The sequence below is a fragment of the Geotrypetes seraphini genome, chromosome 7, assembly GCF_902459505.1.
Source record: "Geotrypetes seraphini chromosome 7, aGeoSer1.1, whole genome shotgun sequence".
NCBI classification, from domain to species: Eukaryota; Metazoa; Chordata; class Amphibia; order Gymnophiona; family Dermophiidae; genus Geotrypetes; species Geotrypetes seraphini.
In genome coordinates this window covers 117851812-117868836 of record NC_047090.1, presented here as the reverse complement: position 1 = coordinate 117868836, position 17025 = coordinate 117851812, and the positions used below count along the sequence as shown (strand labels likewise).

The following is a 17025-nucleotide window of genomic DNA, read 5'->3' as shown; positions in this document are numbered from 1 at the left end:
TACTAAACTAAACTACTTATACTTAAACTCTACTCTGAATGGCTGTATACTCCCTGTATTTGAACTACTACACAGTCTTGTATGCCCAAATATTTAAACCTATTGTATATCTTATATGTCTAATTTTGCTCCATTGTGTATGTTCACTTGTTAGACCGTTCTGAGCTACTGGGAGGACGGGATAAAAATCTAAATAAATAAATAAAAGATGATGTGTCCATTTCTGCTTCCCAAGTGGCATTTGGAATTCTGGAGTCTCTTGATTATTTGTGTTGCTTTCTTTGAAGATTCTTGAAACTGACTTATAGTTGTTTTTCCTGCTTTTCTATAGAACAGTATGCAAACTATTTTTTCTCTCCTTTTTTAATAGAAACCCATGAGCCCCCAGATTGTGCAGGACAGCCTTCTGGTAGTACATCAGGAGAAAAAAGAAACAGCAAGTTACAAGAAGCAGTTGATTTGTCCTCTGGCCATCTGTTTTCCCTCCTAGAGGCACCGCTGCACCAATCCCCTTTCATGTCATCTTCCACTATGCTAAGAAATCCCCTCCAAGTGAGCACACTGCCTGCATTTCCCACTGCTGGAAATGTCAGCATCACCATGCCTGATTCTTCTGTGACAATTAAGCAAGAACCCATATCTCTGGAGCATGGAAATGAAAGTATGAACACAGCCCCATACAGCTCCACCTGTGCATCATCTGCAGTCTCCCTGTATGCCAATGGTATGCTGGCTCGTCTATTGTCTAAAAGCAAACATATCGAGAAAAGGGATAGACAAGATAAATCCCTTGCCTGTTAAATGGATGATAGAAATCAACCTAGTAAAGGAAGGTTGCCAAAAGAAAATTGAGTAACCAAAAAAGGGTGCTAATATCACATTTTATTCATTGGGAAATGGTTTGATTTCATTCCTTCCCCTCATCGTTTTAGAGTATTGGCATGCTAAACTCAGGTGCTGGATTGAATGTGAAATTCATGAGGAAAATAGCAAAGCTAATTTTTGAACAAAACCATTTCCAATAATTTTAGATGGCTTAGTCTTCTCAGAGTTCTGCCAACATGATGGAGAGGATTATGCTCATGAATAGCCCTAAGTAAGTTGCAATTTGAGGAGGGTATCCTTTTTTAAGCTATACAAAGATTTTTATAGTCTTGCCCACCTCTTTTTATAAGTACAGGTCCAAAGTGTAATTGAATGTTTCTAGCAGGCGACATTTTGCTGATGTGCAAATATTATGTACATATGTAGAAGAATAGCTGAAAGTATTTATATTGTAGACCGATAAATAAATTGTGGCCTTAAAAATAGTCACATGTGCCTTGGTTTCCAAATGCTTGTGAGGATTTTGTATGTATGTTAAATAAAAATTTAGTCACGATCAAGTATAATTGTACTTGAAAGAGAGAGATCTCATTATGTGTTTAAATGTTTCTCCACAAAGCCCAATTAGTGATTTTTCTTCTCTTTTCATAAGGAGAGCTCAGCCAGAGTCCTTTACTGTACCCAGTTATTACTGCAACCAGGTCCTTGACTGAGCTGGTCCAAAGTTTTTCACTGGTCAGCAGCAAATCTGCCCCAGACGGGGGGATGCCCAAATCATCTGAAAGCAACTCTCCCTCACATTCACATTTTAGCAGCAAGAAAGAGGAAAATAGAACCTTAAAGCAAAGTGCCTTGTCAGAAGGGCACAGTAGTTCCTTCCAAACTCATGTTTTCACCATGCAAGCACGCCTTGAAAAATACCCATGTCCCCCATCAGAACAGCCAGAGCAACATGCAGAGTCAACCTTTGCCTCCACTGAGAGCCAAGGGGGCAAAAAAAAGAAGAAGCTACGGAAGAAAAAATCTCTGCGAGCTGCCCATGTGCCTGAGAACAGTGACACAGAACATGATACCGATGCTGGTAAACCAACCCGGAAAATCAAAAGCAAGAGGATTCCCAAAGAAATTAAAGTTACCACTTCAAGCCTGTTGGATGGAGGCACTATGCAGGAGACAGAAAATAAGGATGAGAACGATAGTGATTCCTCTGTGGAGGTTGTAGATATCTCAAATACACAGTTTGAAGTGGTTGCTATTGATTCAGAGTATGGAGATGAGAAACCCGATAGTCCATCTAAGCAAGACTTTATGAACAACACAGAGCTGGCCCTTGTGGAGACAATGAATAATTGCAGTTATGATGAAGTGACATCCACCAGTGAGATGGGTTCCAACTATAAAGATGGGGTTCATACAAGGTGAGGGCAAGATTATCCGTAAATGAACATTGTTAGATAGGTTTTCAAGGAGGTCTCTGTTTCCAGATCTGAGATATATCAGTTGTACTGTTTTCTTTGGTTGTATATCAAAGCATGTTCCTTTTGTGATTAAAAGCGCAGTGTGGAGGGGAATCCAGGGCATCCTCTATTAATTTGGTGAAAGAGTTCATTCATACAGCCACCTTGGGGGATTGGGAAAATTAATTTAGTTTTTAAAGTTAACAGGGCAGTAACTTTTCTTTACCATACATAATTATAAAATATAATAAGAGATATTGGAGAGGCATAACACATCAGCCCAGAACAGATTGAGTTTCCATACAAAGCCTACAACCTCCTGCATTGATTTCACAGACTGTACTGCCTGGCACTGGCAATTCCTCTGGCACTGTTTTCCTGAGGAAGGCAGGTGCATCTGTGGGCACCCCTAATTAACCCTATATGCCCAACATACACATACATGGAAAAGTGGGTAGTTAGAGAGTGGGGAATGGCACATTCTTTGACCTGCTATGCTATTAATTCTAATGTAGTTCACAAATAGTTTAAGACAAGGGATTGTTAAAACATTAATACTTTATATTGAACAAATCTTAAGGGAAAAAAGGCAGAAAAACCAAATACATTTTGTAGGAAGGCCCAAAACAGTGGTATTCAAAAATAGCTTTTTAAATTCAAATCTAGAAATGGCAAAGAAGGTTATAATCATGGGCTTGATTTATACATGACTAAAAAGGAGGCTGATGCAAATCATTTATTTGCAAAGGTAGCCAAAACACATGTTGTTAAAAGCTGGAGAAGAAGCTGTTTGGGAGGTTGAACTGGACAGAAATGGGTATTTTTATTGATGAAATTCAGGCCTTTTCTGTGCTAAGCTATCTCATTTTCCTATTCATGAACCTCATACTTTTCAGACATCCAAAGCTGTTTGTTAAAATAAGAAAAAAGAAAGGAAACCACATTGAATGTATCTGGGCTTTAATGTGAGTGCATGCTAAGAGCAAGAAGCCACAAACGTCTGCCACACTTTAATCTTTACAATATCTTATATTGCATACTCTGAAACACTTACTGCTAGATGCACTAAAATTAGCGATCGTCACTAAACCTATTTTGAGAGCTTTAGCAACGAACGCTTTTACTGACCCGATTCACAAAATGGCTCACCGCATGTTTTTCCCCTCTATCACCCATTTTTCGATCTGGCCATGCAAATTAGCTAAACCCCATGCAAAGTAGCCGTGCAAAAAAATCCAGCAGTTTTAGCAATCGGGAAAAAAACACTAGACCTGTCGGTAACTGTGTTACTAAAGGGAGAAAACACCAGGGTAGTGTTTACTGCACTTCTTCAAAATGAGTAAAATCACTCCAATTATTCAAAAAACCTCCTTATCTTCTGTCTTCTGTACCAGTGTTTCTCAACATGTGGTATGTGTACCCTTGGGGGTACGCAGGCTGCTTGTTGTGGGTACGCGGGCTGGTTGTTGGGGGTACGCTGCCACCAGGGATCCCTCCCTGCCCACTGCTGAATTCACTGCCAGGAATGCCTCCTTGCCTGTCTACCGGCCCACTGCACCACCCCCCACCTCCGAAGCGGACCCTGTTAACTTCGTTGGAGCCAAACTGACTCCTTCCTCCCCCAGCAGCGACTTAGGCAGTGACTCACACGCTGCATGGCTGACCTAGAACCTTCTCTCCAGGAAGGCTTGTGGGCTAGTCACGTGCACGCATCGTCCCTACATGGAGTTGCTGCTGGGGGAGGATGGAACAAGTCCGGCTCCAATGAAGTAACAGGATCGGCTTCAGGGGTGGGGGGTGGTGCAGCGGGCTGGCAGACAGGCAAGGAGGGAGGGAACCCTGGCATCGGCTTCAGCAGGGGGCAGGCAGGGATCCAAGGCGGTGCCTGCGGCTTCTGTGGATGGGTTAGCTTCGGGGGAGTGCAGGTGGAGCAGGCAGGGATCCCCGATGTGCAACTTAATTTTGGGGCAAAGCTGGAAGGCAGGGAGGAGGCACGAACCCGACACTAGGCAACACTCCCACCACTGCAAGGACCAATCCAGCTTCCCCCACTGACCTCAGGGTACAACTTCTCCCATACATCACGCATGAGCGTCTCTATATTTTTCACTCTGACAGTCTTTTCAAAATTTTTTTAAAGCAGATAGCGTAATTGATTTAAGAAAGGTTTGGACAAGTTCCCAGAGGAAAAGTCCTTAGTCTGTTATTGACAAAGACAGGGGAAGCTACTGCTTGCCCTGGGTTGGTAGCATGGAATATTGCTACTCCTTGGGTTTTGGCCAGGTACTAGTGACCTAGATTGGCCACTGTGAGAACGGGCTAATGGTCTGACCCAGTAAGGCTATTCTTATGTTCTTATGGAAGGGGCATGAACATTGGACACAGAAGGGAGGGAATAGAAAGGGAGAATTGATGGGCATGAGTGGGAGATGGTGCACAAGGGGAAAAGAAGAAAGGAAAATTGGGCATAGAGAGAGAGGAGTGAGGTAGACATGCATGGGGAATAGAAGGATGAGAGGGAGTAATGTTGGATATGGTGGTGGAGGGAGAAATGTGGCATTGTGCCCAAGAGGGGTGATAGAATGAGAAATGGGCATGGGGCTGGTGGGCAGTGGTGAAAAATTTTGCACATGATCCGGGGAATGAGAGAGGGAGAAATGCTGGATGTGGCAGTAGAGGGGGTGGAAGAGATGCCTGGATCTCTCAAGACAGATGGACAGTGCCAATAGAGGTGAAGGAGAGAGGAAGAAAAGTTGGGCGAGAGAGAGAGATGTTGGTTGGGGAAAGGAATGGGGTCTGGAGGAGAGGAAGCGTGCAGGAGGCAGAAAGAAAGAAATATTGGATGCACAGTCAGAAGGAAATGCAACCAGGGACTCATGAAATCACCAGACAACAAAGGTAGGAAAAATAATTTTCAATTTTGTGATCAAAATGTGTCAGTTTTGTGAATTTATATCTGCTGTCTATATTTTGCTCTATATTAGGGCTCCTTTTACGAAGGTGCGATAGCAGTTTAATATGCGTAATACCACGCGCTAAACCGCTAGCCGCTACTGCCTCCTCTTGAGCAGGAGGTAGTTTTTAGGCTAGCACGGGGATTAGTGTGTGATGAAAAGTCGCGTGTGCTGAAGCCACAACCTCGGCTTCGTAAAAGGAGCCCTTAGTCTATTTTTTCATAGTTGTTACTGATTGTATATTTTAAAGTCATCTGCTTTGACCTGTTTGAACTCCCTCCCCCCGAATATAAATGATGATTAACATTTTCTGTGCGTACAGTGTGCTTTGTGTTTTTTTTTTATTTTGTGGTATTAATCAGATTATATTGTGTGTATATGAAAAATGGATGGAAGAAATTGTGTTACAATTAGTACTATTATTATGGGGATGGGGTCTGGGGCAGAGCTTGGGCGGGGTACTTGGTTGGTATTTGTTAGGCTTAGGGGGTACTTGGCTTGAAGAAGTTGAGAAACACTGTTCTATACCAGGATGGTTTAAAAAAAAAAAAAAAAAATCAATGTTCAAAACTTCTTAGCATTCCATGCACTAGGTGGGTCTTTTATACATGCTCCTTAAAATTTCTTTTAAAACTAACCAAGAGAGGAACATCAGAAATTCAACATGGTATGGGGATCATGAGGCCTCTTACAGAACCCACTTCACCAATCCCAGTCCTTTAATCATTTGTTCCTCCCCCAACCTCCTTATTTCTAGATTTTATTTCCTAAATTTTTAAAAATTGATTAAATATGAAATAATCCATAGTGCACTAATATCTATCACTTAGGATTCCAGCGCTGTCATATTTCACTCCCGATGCCAGGATACAGCTAACATACTGTCCTCTTTGGCGTTTCAGTTCTTAAATCTTCATCAGGGAATTCCTCAGCACACATGTTTTTCGGCGTCATGCTCAGGGTAACTAAAATCTTCCCCTTCCCAGTGCACCATGTCAGACCTTAGGCCTCTCCCTGTGCATAACAAGGGATACAGAGGGAGGAGCCTAAGGCCCTGATTGGTTCATACTCCTAAGACCTTTCCCAAGCCTCACAGGCCAGTGGCAGTAAGGAGGAAGATTTGTTACCCTGAGCGTGATGCCGATAAAAGTGTGTGCTGAGGAATTCCCTGATGAAGGTTTAAGTACCGAAACGCCAAAGGGGATAGTATGTTAGCTGTGCTCTGTAATAGGGAGTGAAATCCAGACAATGCTGGAATCCTAAGGGATAGATAAGTGCAGTTTCACACGTTATTAGTGCACTTTGTTCTATGGAATATTTCATATTTAATCAATTAAAAAAATGTTTACTAAATAAAATCTAGAAATAGGGAGGTTAGGGGAGGAACAAATGATTAAAGGACTGGGATTGGTGAAATGGATTCGAAAATAGCTGTGTGCTATAAGAGGCCCCATGATCCCCTTCCTATGTTGAATTTCTAATGTTCTCTCCTAGTTGGATTTTGTTTTAAAAGAAATGTTAGGGAGCATGTATAAAAGACCCCCCTAGTGTATGGGATGATAAAAAGCCATTGGTTTTTTTTAAACCATCCTGGTATAGAAGACGGAAGATAAAGAGGCTCTTTGCATGATAATTGGAATGATTTTACTCATTTTGAAGAAGTGTTAAACACTACCCTGGTGTTTCTCCTTTTTGCTGATATGCAATTTGTGGGGTAGATATGAAATGTGTTTTTCTTTTTTGTTGGTTTTTTTTTTTTTTTTTTTTTAAATCTCTTGATCAATTGTTGTCATGAACTATCAAACCTGCATCTCTTTGAACCACAAGGTAATGGCAGAATAGAAATCCCTAATGTAATATGTCAAAAAGGCTAGACATGCTGGCTATTGGAGCCTCAGATTCCTTGACTGCATGACTTACCCTGCTTTCCCAGCAGCCTGCTTCTGTGTTTTATGCATCCTGCTTCTGAAAACACCCTGCCAACTTTTACAGCATATTCATTATATATTTTAGCTAGCATAAAGCTAACTAGACTAGCTTTTACTGATCTGAACAGGGATGCATTTCAGTACTTGTGATTGTAAACATGCAATTATATGAACAAATGGATACACCTAGAAACAAAATATCACTGTCGTATCTTTTCTTCTTTTTGCCCCTCTAAAGCTTGTTAATTAGATGTATCTAAAAGCACAAAAGTTCAGTTTATCAGGCTGTCCAAATGTGGCATTCCTTGCCAGAGTAACTTGAGTACTATGATCTCTTACTAGTTAGACTTACTTGTTTAAGCAGGCAAAAAAAGAAGAACCTTGTCGTAGGATAAAGATGCAACAACAAAAAGGAGACAAGGGGGATGTCTAAATCAACTAAAAGAAGTCTTTATTTAAATAAACAAATATTTAAGAAGTCCCCATAAGGATCCTAGTTTCGGCGTTTGAAAAAAACGCCTTCTTCAGGGGACACTAGGTTGAAAACGATGTTTATATAAGTATATCGCTAATGCAGAGATAAAAATCCGTGCTGAGCTGAACGCTGTGAAAGCGAAAGTCACTTTTTTTTATTTCTGCTTTAGCGATATACTTATATAAACATCATTTTCAACCAAGTGTCCCCTGAAGAAGGTGTTTTTTTAAACGCCGAAACTGGAATTCTCGTTGGGACTTCTTAAATATTTGTTTATTTAAATAAAGACTTGTTTTAGTTGATTTAGACATCCCCCTTGTCTCCTTTTTGTTGTTGAGACTTCTTGCCTAGACATTTTTTTTGTTATTTTTTTTATGATTTGTACTTTTCATTTTGTTATCCTCATTGTACCTTTTTTTTGGGAGTTGGTGGAATACAAAAATACCATATTGGGAGTTGGTGGAATACAAAAATACCATATTAATGTTACATAAATCAAATAAAAGCAATGCCCCCAAACTCAATTGAATATTATCATCATCCCCCAACACTGTTTAAAAACCAAACAGAAAGATGGTGTGCAATCTATCAATAAAATGGAGAAAAGACCTCAGTGTCATACAGGGGTGTCTTAAGCTTTAACACCCCTACAGGCAAGTTGAAACAAGAAGACACATCCTTGGTCAGAAAAACTCCATCTCGTTAATGCTTATTCAACATCTAAAGTATCTGGCTCTCAAAGTCAATGCAAAATCAGTGCACATAAATATATTGTCATACAAACTTTTAGTATTGAAAAAAAAACCGCCAAACTTATTTGAAAAAAGCAGTCTCTTGCAGTGCTGGGCAGCCGAAGCAGAAAACTGACTGGATGACGCACATGCCAAGTATTCGTGGCTACAAAATGACCACCAGCAAGCAGCTCTTCAATTCTTCTCAATTCACAGAATTCGCTGGCTGGCTGAGGAGCATCTGTGTAGTGCAGGGCTCATAAGGGAGGAGCAGGAGCCTTGGGCTTAGCCTCCTTCGAGTTCTCTAGGGCTGGGGAAATGCAAGGGGTTCAAGTGGTAGGGGAAAATCCCTCCCGGAGACTTCAAACAGCAAAGGCGCAAACCATGCGCATTGACACTGCTGAGCCCAAGTGAAGCCAATCTGAGGTCCTGCGGGTGTCTATAGGGCCACCTCTGCAAGGATTTACCCCAGAATTTGTGAATCACCTGTGGAAAGCTTATTTGACCAATCTGGGACACGCTAGCGCTACCTGAGGGCACACTGGCAGTGAGCCAGGGAGAGATCCCTCTTCTGGAGGTCTCCCTGTACCGGAGAAAGCTGGCTTCCTGCCTGTGACCAAGCAGAACAGAACTGGGAGGATTGGAGGTCAGACTCCATGCCTTTATTGTCCCAGGACTCAGCTGCTTTCCTGGAAGATTCTGGTTCCCTATCAGGGACCAGGAGTCAAGAGGTTGCCCTCGACCAGGGAGACAGTCCATCGGTGTAGCAGCTTTCAAGTTAGCTACCGTCCCACATGTTATTATGGATGTTCTCAGTAAGTTAAAATTGGAGCTCCAGCAGCCATCAACAGTGCACAGTCATCAGCAGCTCAGATGCTCAAACCGCCTTTTTCCCTGCGCATTCAGACATCACCTTGCTAGTCCCTGCCCTATGTGAGGAAGGACATACAAATAAAGTGTCCTGAGACCCCCTTGAGAAAGCCACTTTGTGGCGAAATGGGTCCAGTCGGGCTTGCCAGAAACTGCATGTTTAAGATAAGTAGCACTTCTTGCTATTAAGAAAAAAGATAAAAGGAATATAAGACAGTAAGAATTCAATTGAGCACTAGGAGGAGGAGGTGGCTACAAGAGTCAGTGCTTGAGACTCTGAACCGTTTAGTCTTGGTATTGGGCATTTAAACCCTAATCCAAGCGGGTTTCTGAGACCCTTCACCCTCCTTTCTCACTTTAAATATCCTGCTGTAGAGGGCTCCCTGAAAGTGGCAAACACTATATCTGGAGTTTCAGCAGCTGTTTAGTCAGTTAAAGGTAGATTCCACAGTGGCTCAAGTGACTAAACATACCTTCCTCTCTAGCGAGGGGGGAGTGATGGTAAAAGATGCACAAGATCATAAGATGGATGTAGTTCTTAAGAGGCAAAGTACAAGTCACCAAGACTTATGAATTAACCCTCGTATATCTCCTCTCAAATGACTTAATCTGTCCATGGTAGCTGCAATCCTCAGCTGGGACCAGGCACCAGAGCTCCTTCCACAATCGTAGGCCCTAAAATCATTGCATAACAAATGGTATTTCCTTTACACACTATCTCCACAGCACCCCAAACTCCAACCAGTGTAGGGTTTGGTAAATGTTTCTCAGGAATGAAACCCATATCCTCAGCATGCCATTTTATTACCAGAGAACAGTCCTAAATTTTTAGTTTTAAAGCAGTGTTTCCCAAACATTTAGCCAGTACAAGGTCATTTTAGCACTTGAAAATTCATATGATCCTGAATGATGACAAGACTTAATAGCAGACCTCCATTTCCTCCTGCCACTTATTCAAAGCTTAAAGACAGCAGTTAGCACGGGGGTCCTGTGTTTCCATGTGCTCTCGCAGATCTCAGTATTCTATATGGTTTTCCAGACTAACGGGAAGCTCACACTGGAGGAAGGAGCAGGGCCTGTGAAAGCTCACTAAATCACAGGCCCCATGCTAACTTCTTACTCCCTCTGGACCTCCATGTTTCCTGTGACCAGCAGTGCATCAGCCATTTTTCTGTGACCCCCCCCCCCTCTACCAATGATATAACTCCATTTGAGTTCCAAACTCACTGCTTGGTGCCACTGTTTCAAGGAAAGGCAAAATTAGAAAGTTATTTTGGAAATGAATATTGCTTAATTATCGTTTTATGAATAGGGTCCTAACCTTTTTCACAGCATTGAATTCCTGTGCTACCCTGCAAATAGTTTTATTTTGAAAAGTAACATTATGTGTACATGTACCTTTTTCTCTGTAATGTGTTCTTAAGATGAAGTGTCTTTTTCTTTTGTTACAGCGTGGCTGGAACCCAGACACCTCTATCTTCTATCAAAGGAACAAAAACCTCTTCAGGTCTGTATCCAAAGTGAAGTAGGTGGCATGAATAAATTGCACATAGACACACAGAAGAATGTGTTTGCAAAAAATTGTAGGAACCCTTTTAAAAATAGGACCATTTACCAAACAATTATGCCTATGTTCTGACATTAGTTCTGGAGATAATTTATTAAACACTGACATATAAAACTATGAAAATTCAATTTAAAAAGTACAATGATAAAAAATACCGTGATAAAAATCCAACCGGACCCTACACGGTCCGTGTTTCGGCAAACACACCTTCCTCAGGGGTCCTAAAAGGAAGAGGTAATAATGAATAATGATAAAGAGAGAGATAAAAAATGAAAAGATAGAAAGATAAGAAGTGACTGTGATGCTAATCTGGAGCATGCATATTAGTGTCTATACTCGACTGCAAGATAAAATAAGTGAGCCAAGTGTGACTTGCTATATACAGAGGCTTGAAACATCGACAAGAGACATGAGAGGAAAAAGTGCCATAGGTGTGTATTAGAGTATAAACTTAAGCACAGGAATCTATAAGGTGCCTAAGAGAAGACATAAGAATGAAAAGTTAATAGAATGAAGAAACCATGGTGCGTGTCTGATTTTGAAAACATGAATGACGAGACATTATACATACCAATGGTTTGCAACCTCACATATAAAGAATTGGACTGAATACAGTCTATTGTCTTTAAACTATATAAAAAAAGACATCATATTCAAACATGAAGAAACCATAATAGGACATGAACACACGGAATAATGCAGTTAAAATAACAGAATAAAATGACCGTGTAGGGTCCGGTTGGATTTTTATCACAGTATTTTTTTATCATTGTACTTTTTTAATTGAATTTTCTTGGTTTTATATGTCAGTGTTTAATAAATTATCTCCAGAACATCTGTATCCACAGTTTTTGTTTTCATTGGTGGATTGTTTTCACTGTGGATCATTGGGTCTCCCCATTTTTCTTTGTTATGTTCTGACATTGAAATTTAAAATACAAATATTCATGTACTCAAAGACTTTATTGGTTTTTTTTTTTTGCTGAATGTCCAGCTCTTCTTTATTGTAAACCGCCTCAAACTACTTTGGCTTTGGCAGTATATAAACAATAAATTATTATTATTATTGAAAACACAGCTATTTGTACATCTGCTTTTATGTGAGGAAATATTTTTATTTGTACAAGTAATGGATGGAAGTGGGCAAGAAATGTCATGAATTTAGATTTAGACGGTATATAAATTTTAAATAAACAGATATAAAATATATGCACTATTGATAAGTTTTTCAGTCATAAATTCTCTCTTGAAATGTCAGGGTTAATGCTTATGCTCTATAAGAATTTTTAGAGAGCAGTTTGGCTATCTGTGTACAGGCAGAGCAGGTAGCATGCAGTTTGCTATCATCTTCCTTGTACAGAAAGGAAAAAGAATCCTTTTTACTTAATGCTTACTTCCCCCTCCTCCTTAGAAGTGTCTTCAGAGCCAGGAGAAGATGAGGATCCTACAGAGGGGAACTTTGAGGGTCACCAAGCTGCAGTAAATGCCATTCAAATATTTGGGAGCTTGCTTTATACCTGCTCAGCAGACAAAACAGTCCGTGCCTACAATTTGGTAGTAAGTAAATCATCTGATAGATGAAATTCATGCCATTACATCTGTTAAAACATCTCCTCCCTGGGAGCAGTTGATTTAAGTCCGCACATGCTAAGTATACTGTCTAGAGGGATTAAAAGAAGGAAAATTAACAGGTAAGAACCTAATTTCTCCTTAGTTTTATTTATGGGTGCTGTTTCTCATAATGATTCCGGTGACAGAGTTCAAAAAAGCGTGGGATGAACACAGAGAATCTAGAATCAGAAAATAATAGTAAATATTGAAGAACTAAGGCCAGTAATGGGTAGACTTGCACGGTTTATGTCTATATATGGCCGTTTGGTGAAGGATGGGCTGGGGAGGGCTTCAATGGCTGGGAGAGTGTAGATGGGTTGGAGTGAACTTTGACGGAGACTTCAGTATTTGGAACCTAAGAACAGTACCGGGCAGAGCTTTGGATTCTTGCCCAGAAATAGCTAAGAAGAAGAAGAAAAAATTAAATCAAATCAGGTTGGGCAGACTGGATGGACCATTCGGGTCTTTATCTGCTGTCATCTACTATGTTACTATGTTAGAATGAGCTTTTCAGCATAGTTATGGAGAAGATACAACAGGAATCAGAAATGAGAGTTTCATCGATTTACAGCTTGAGAAAGGACATGACCAGACATGCAAAATACCCAGTTACAAGAGGGAGGCTTTCTGGCCAGTCTTGATTTGAACTTGCATCTCAGACCTCTGTGATATTTGTAGCCCCTGATTCTAACTAAGAAAGAAGGATAAACTCCTCATAAAATGTTCTGAAATCCCCAAAACACATGAGGAGCCTGTAATAATTGGATCCACACTAAAAAAACAAACAAACAAAGGGCAGTGAGTCATTCAACTACAGTCCTGTTACACAGAATGATATCCTCAACTACCAAGTTGGGTAGCACATTCCAGTGCAATAGGGATGGTATGCTGAACCATAGGGTTGTCCATGCATGCTTGCAAACATACTGCAGAAGATGTCGACCACAGCTTTTCAGCTCCTCCTTCTCCCCAGTCTCTGCTGCCCCCTTCAATTCTTCCTTCTGCAGGTGAGCTTGAAGATATCATTCCGATCTGCTCCCTTAATATTTTTTATCATTTTGCAGTGGTTTTTGTGTTGGGTTTTTTTGTTGTTGTTGTTCATGGTTTTTATGCGACTCAAGAGAAAGGAGCAGACTTTAGTCTACAACTGGCAAATGAATCCTTTGGGTACCTGTGTAGCCAGCCTGCTGCAGATTTGTGGTGCTCAGGGTTCCAGGACCTCAGCACTTGCTTACTTCCTTGACTTGGTCAAAAGCTTGAGCACAGATTGTTAGGCATCAGTGGCATCCTTCAGGATGCTCATAGTTCCAGCTGCAGTTTTGCCTCCCTCTCCTTCTTTCAGCATTAATTGTGGCCCGGGGATGTGGAGGTTCAGTCTGACTAAGGTCCGACTAGCAGCCCGAAGCTCTTGGCATGGCACCTGACCGGTGGCTTGAGGCAGAGAATATCTCCAGATCTAGCTGCTCTTTCAAGGAACTGAAGCAGGCTGTAGCATCATTTCCCCAGGACAAAACTGTCCTGCAGTTAGGACTTTGTTCCTTTCCTCCCCCCCCAAATATGCTATTTTTTGTTGTTTTTGGTCAGCCCTGAAGCGTTTTAAGCTGTTTTTTGATGCTAAAATGCTGCCGCCACGGCCATCTTAGATTTCCTGATTTTTTTTTTTCCCAAGTTCTCAAACTTCTTTAAAACACCTCTTTTTGCCTAAAATTTGGTAGGGATGGAGTCCTCTGACCCTAATACCTATATCATGCCTTATTTGCACTGGATGGGTGACTGAAGAGCGCCCTTGTGGCATGGAAGCTCTAGGGTTAGAGAATTGAAGATGGTCCCGTTAGGGGAAAGAAACACGTCCTGGAGCTCCAGGACAGCAGTCCTTCGCTCAGTACGGTCATAGAGGTTTTGCAGCCCAAGAAAAGGCACTTGCTTTACCCTTACATCAAGGGGAGTTGTCCTCTCGGGCATTTACCCCAGAGTTTATTAATCTCCTCTGGCAGGCATATGCACAAGGTAGAAATCTGCCAGTCAGGTCTGTGGAGTGGACCAGCATGCAGGCCTCACTGGAGACTCTGAGTGCTTCCTCCCTGAGAGCAGAGGTTATTCTGGACTATGATGGTCCATCCGACAGGTACTTGGAGGACAAGGGGTCGTATTTGAGCCCTTTACTATCCCAAAGTGAGACTTCCCTGATGGAAGAAGCAGCCTTCCAACCAGAGGACCAGGAGGTATCGGCTATAGATCAGGGAGAGAATCCCTCCATTTGCCAACTTTTTAAGTCCTTCGCTTTACTGGAGATCATTACCGAGTACCTCCAAGAACTGAAAATAGACCCTCCACAAACCCTTTCTTCCCTGTGTTCTATTCTGAGTGAGTCTGGGCTCAACCCACGTGTTTTCAGTTGTACCAGGACATGAGGATCCTAGTCACAGAACTCTGGGAGACCTCTGAAGACTCCCTGAGGGTAGCTAAAACCATGACTAAACTGTATGCCATGGATTAGGAATTCCAGCAAATGTTTTATATGCCAAAGGTGGACTCCCTAGTAACTAATGGTGATCAATCGCACTTCGCGAGGTAGGAGTGGTTTTAAAGGATCCACAAGACTGCAAAGTGGATATGGTCCTCCGGAGGCAGTTTGAGACTTTAACCTTATGGCTTAAGGCTGCATCTGTGGTCTCCTTTGTGGCACAAGCCTGCCATTCTAAGCTAAGCAATTAGAGTCTGATGGACTCTTGAGTCCATGCCTCAGCTTGTGCTGGTAGGAATAGACTACATAGTAGATGCACTGTATGAAATTATCAGAGTCATGGGGAAAGTCTCAGCATTTTCAGTCACCGCCCATTGTATGCTCTGGATCAGGCAATGGGCAGATGATTCGACCTCTAAAGTGACGCTGATCAGGCTTCCTTTCAGGGCCTGGATGATATGGCTAGCATACACGATCACCGGCCAAGATCTTTACCAGATAGCAGACCCCGAGCAGCAAGAGGCCAGAACCAGGGGTCCTTTTGTGGCTCCTGGCACTCTTGCCAGTATTCCACAGAAGCCTTTACCCAGAGAGTCAAGGCTCCAGGCAGAAATTATTGAGGAACCAGAGGAACCAAGGTTCAGGTTCCCGCTCCACAGTGCCAGTCAAAAAGCCACCATGATGCCAGTCCTTGCACCACTCCTTTGAAGATTGGAGGTTGGCTCTTGGACTATCTGGAGGCTTAGGAATGGATAACGTCTGACTGCTGGGTCCTGGACATTATCAGAGAGAGTTACAAGATAAGAGTTTGCACACCCTTTCAGACTGGTTCATGGATTTGTCAGCAGGCCATCCAGAGAAATCAAAAGGGTCTGAGCAATGCTACGTTACTAGCAATCTAGGTTACTAGATACCCAAGCCATAGAATCAGTCTCTCTATCAGTCTCTCACAATTTGGGCTTTGACAGATACTCCATATACTTTTGTCATACCAAAGAGGCTCAGGAATGGAGGCCCATCCTGGATCTCAACATGTCAATGCTGCCCTGAGAGTTCCTTGGTTTCAAATGAAGACCATTGAGTCTGTCATCGGTGGAGCCAGGAGAGTTTTTGGCTGCCTTAGATTTGACAGAAGCTTGCCCTCGCATCTCCTTCTTCTTGGAACACAGGAAGTTCCTCATATATCATGTGCTGGAAAATCACTATCAATTCTCAGCACTTCCCTTTGGGCTAGCAACAGTGCCCTGAACTTTCACAAAGGTTATGGTGCTAATGGTATCCCATCTCTACAGAATGGGTTGGCAGGTGCACCCATTCTTGGATGATTGGCTCATCAAAGCGCTGTCACAACCGGAAGGAAAAAAAGGCAATAGTGGCAGTTGTGGGGACACTGCAGAGTCTGTGATGGATTGTGAACTTTCAAAAGAGCCATCTGGTTCTGACCCAGTCCCTGGAATATCGGGTTCTTTTTCAACATGGCAGAAGGCCGAGTCTTTCTTCCAGACACAAGCAAGCAGAAGCTTTGTGGTCAGATTACAGACCTATTGACCAAACTAGAATCTATTGCATGGCATTACCTTCAGGTCCTTAGATCAGTGGCAGCCACAATAGAGATGGTGCCCTGGGCAAAGGCACACATGCACTCCCACCAGGCTGCCTTTTTGTCTCGCTAGTCTCAGACTCTCTACAAGTTCCACTCCCCTGGACAGTGGCAGTTAAGTGTAACATGAGTTTGTGGCTCCATCCACAGTCTCTGGTGAAGGGGATCCCATTTCATATCAACTCATGAGTCACCTTAACAACAGATGACAGCTTATTCGGCTGGGGTGGGGTGGGGGGAGGGTATTTGCAACAGTCACCCAGTACAAGGCCAGTGGACTCTGTCTCAGTGGAAGTAGTCTATTAACAGTCTAGAACTTTGAGCAGTTCATTTGGCGCTGCTCCTACTTCAGTCTTTGCTGGTGGGCAAAGCAGTCAGAATCCTCTCCGACAATGCCACTCTGACAGGATGTGAAGACGTTGTTCTGTTGGGCAGAATTACACTTACAGGCAAACTCTGCGGTGCAGGTGACCAGAATAGACAAGGTTCAAGCGGATTATCTCAGCAGACAGATGTTGGACCCATGAGAGTGGAAGTTGTCTC

The 17025-nt window shown here is 42.3% G+C and overlaps 1 protein-coding gene across 4 annotated transcripts in view; it reads left to right on the top strand.

Moving 5' to 3' along the window:
- ZNF106 (zinc finger protein 106) overlaps positions 1–17025 on the top strand; it is a 172553-nt gene that overhangs the window by 106755 nt on the left and 48773 nt on the right. For 3 of the 4 annotated variants that reach the window (XM_033950714.1, XM_033950713.1, XM_033950711.1), the window contains 4 exons: positions 371–724; positions 1478–2243; positions 10692–10747; positions 12219–12364. In XM_033950714.1, coding sequence (XP_033806605.1) covers positions 371–724; positions 1478–2243; positions 10692–10747; positions 12219–12364 — 1322 coding nt within the window. The remainder of the gene's footprint in view (positions 1–370; positions 725–1477; positions 2244–10691; positions 10748–12218; positions 12365–17025) is intronic. The other variant, XM_033950712.1, reaches the window with a different exon arrangement.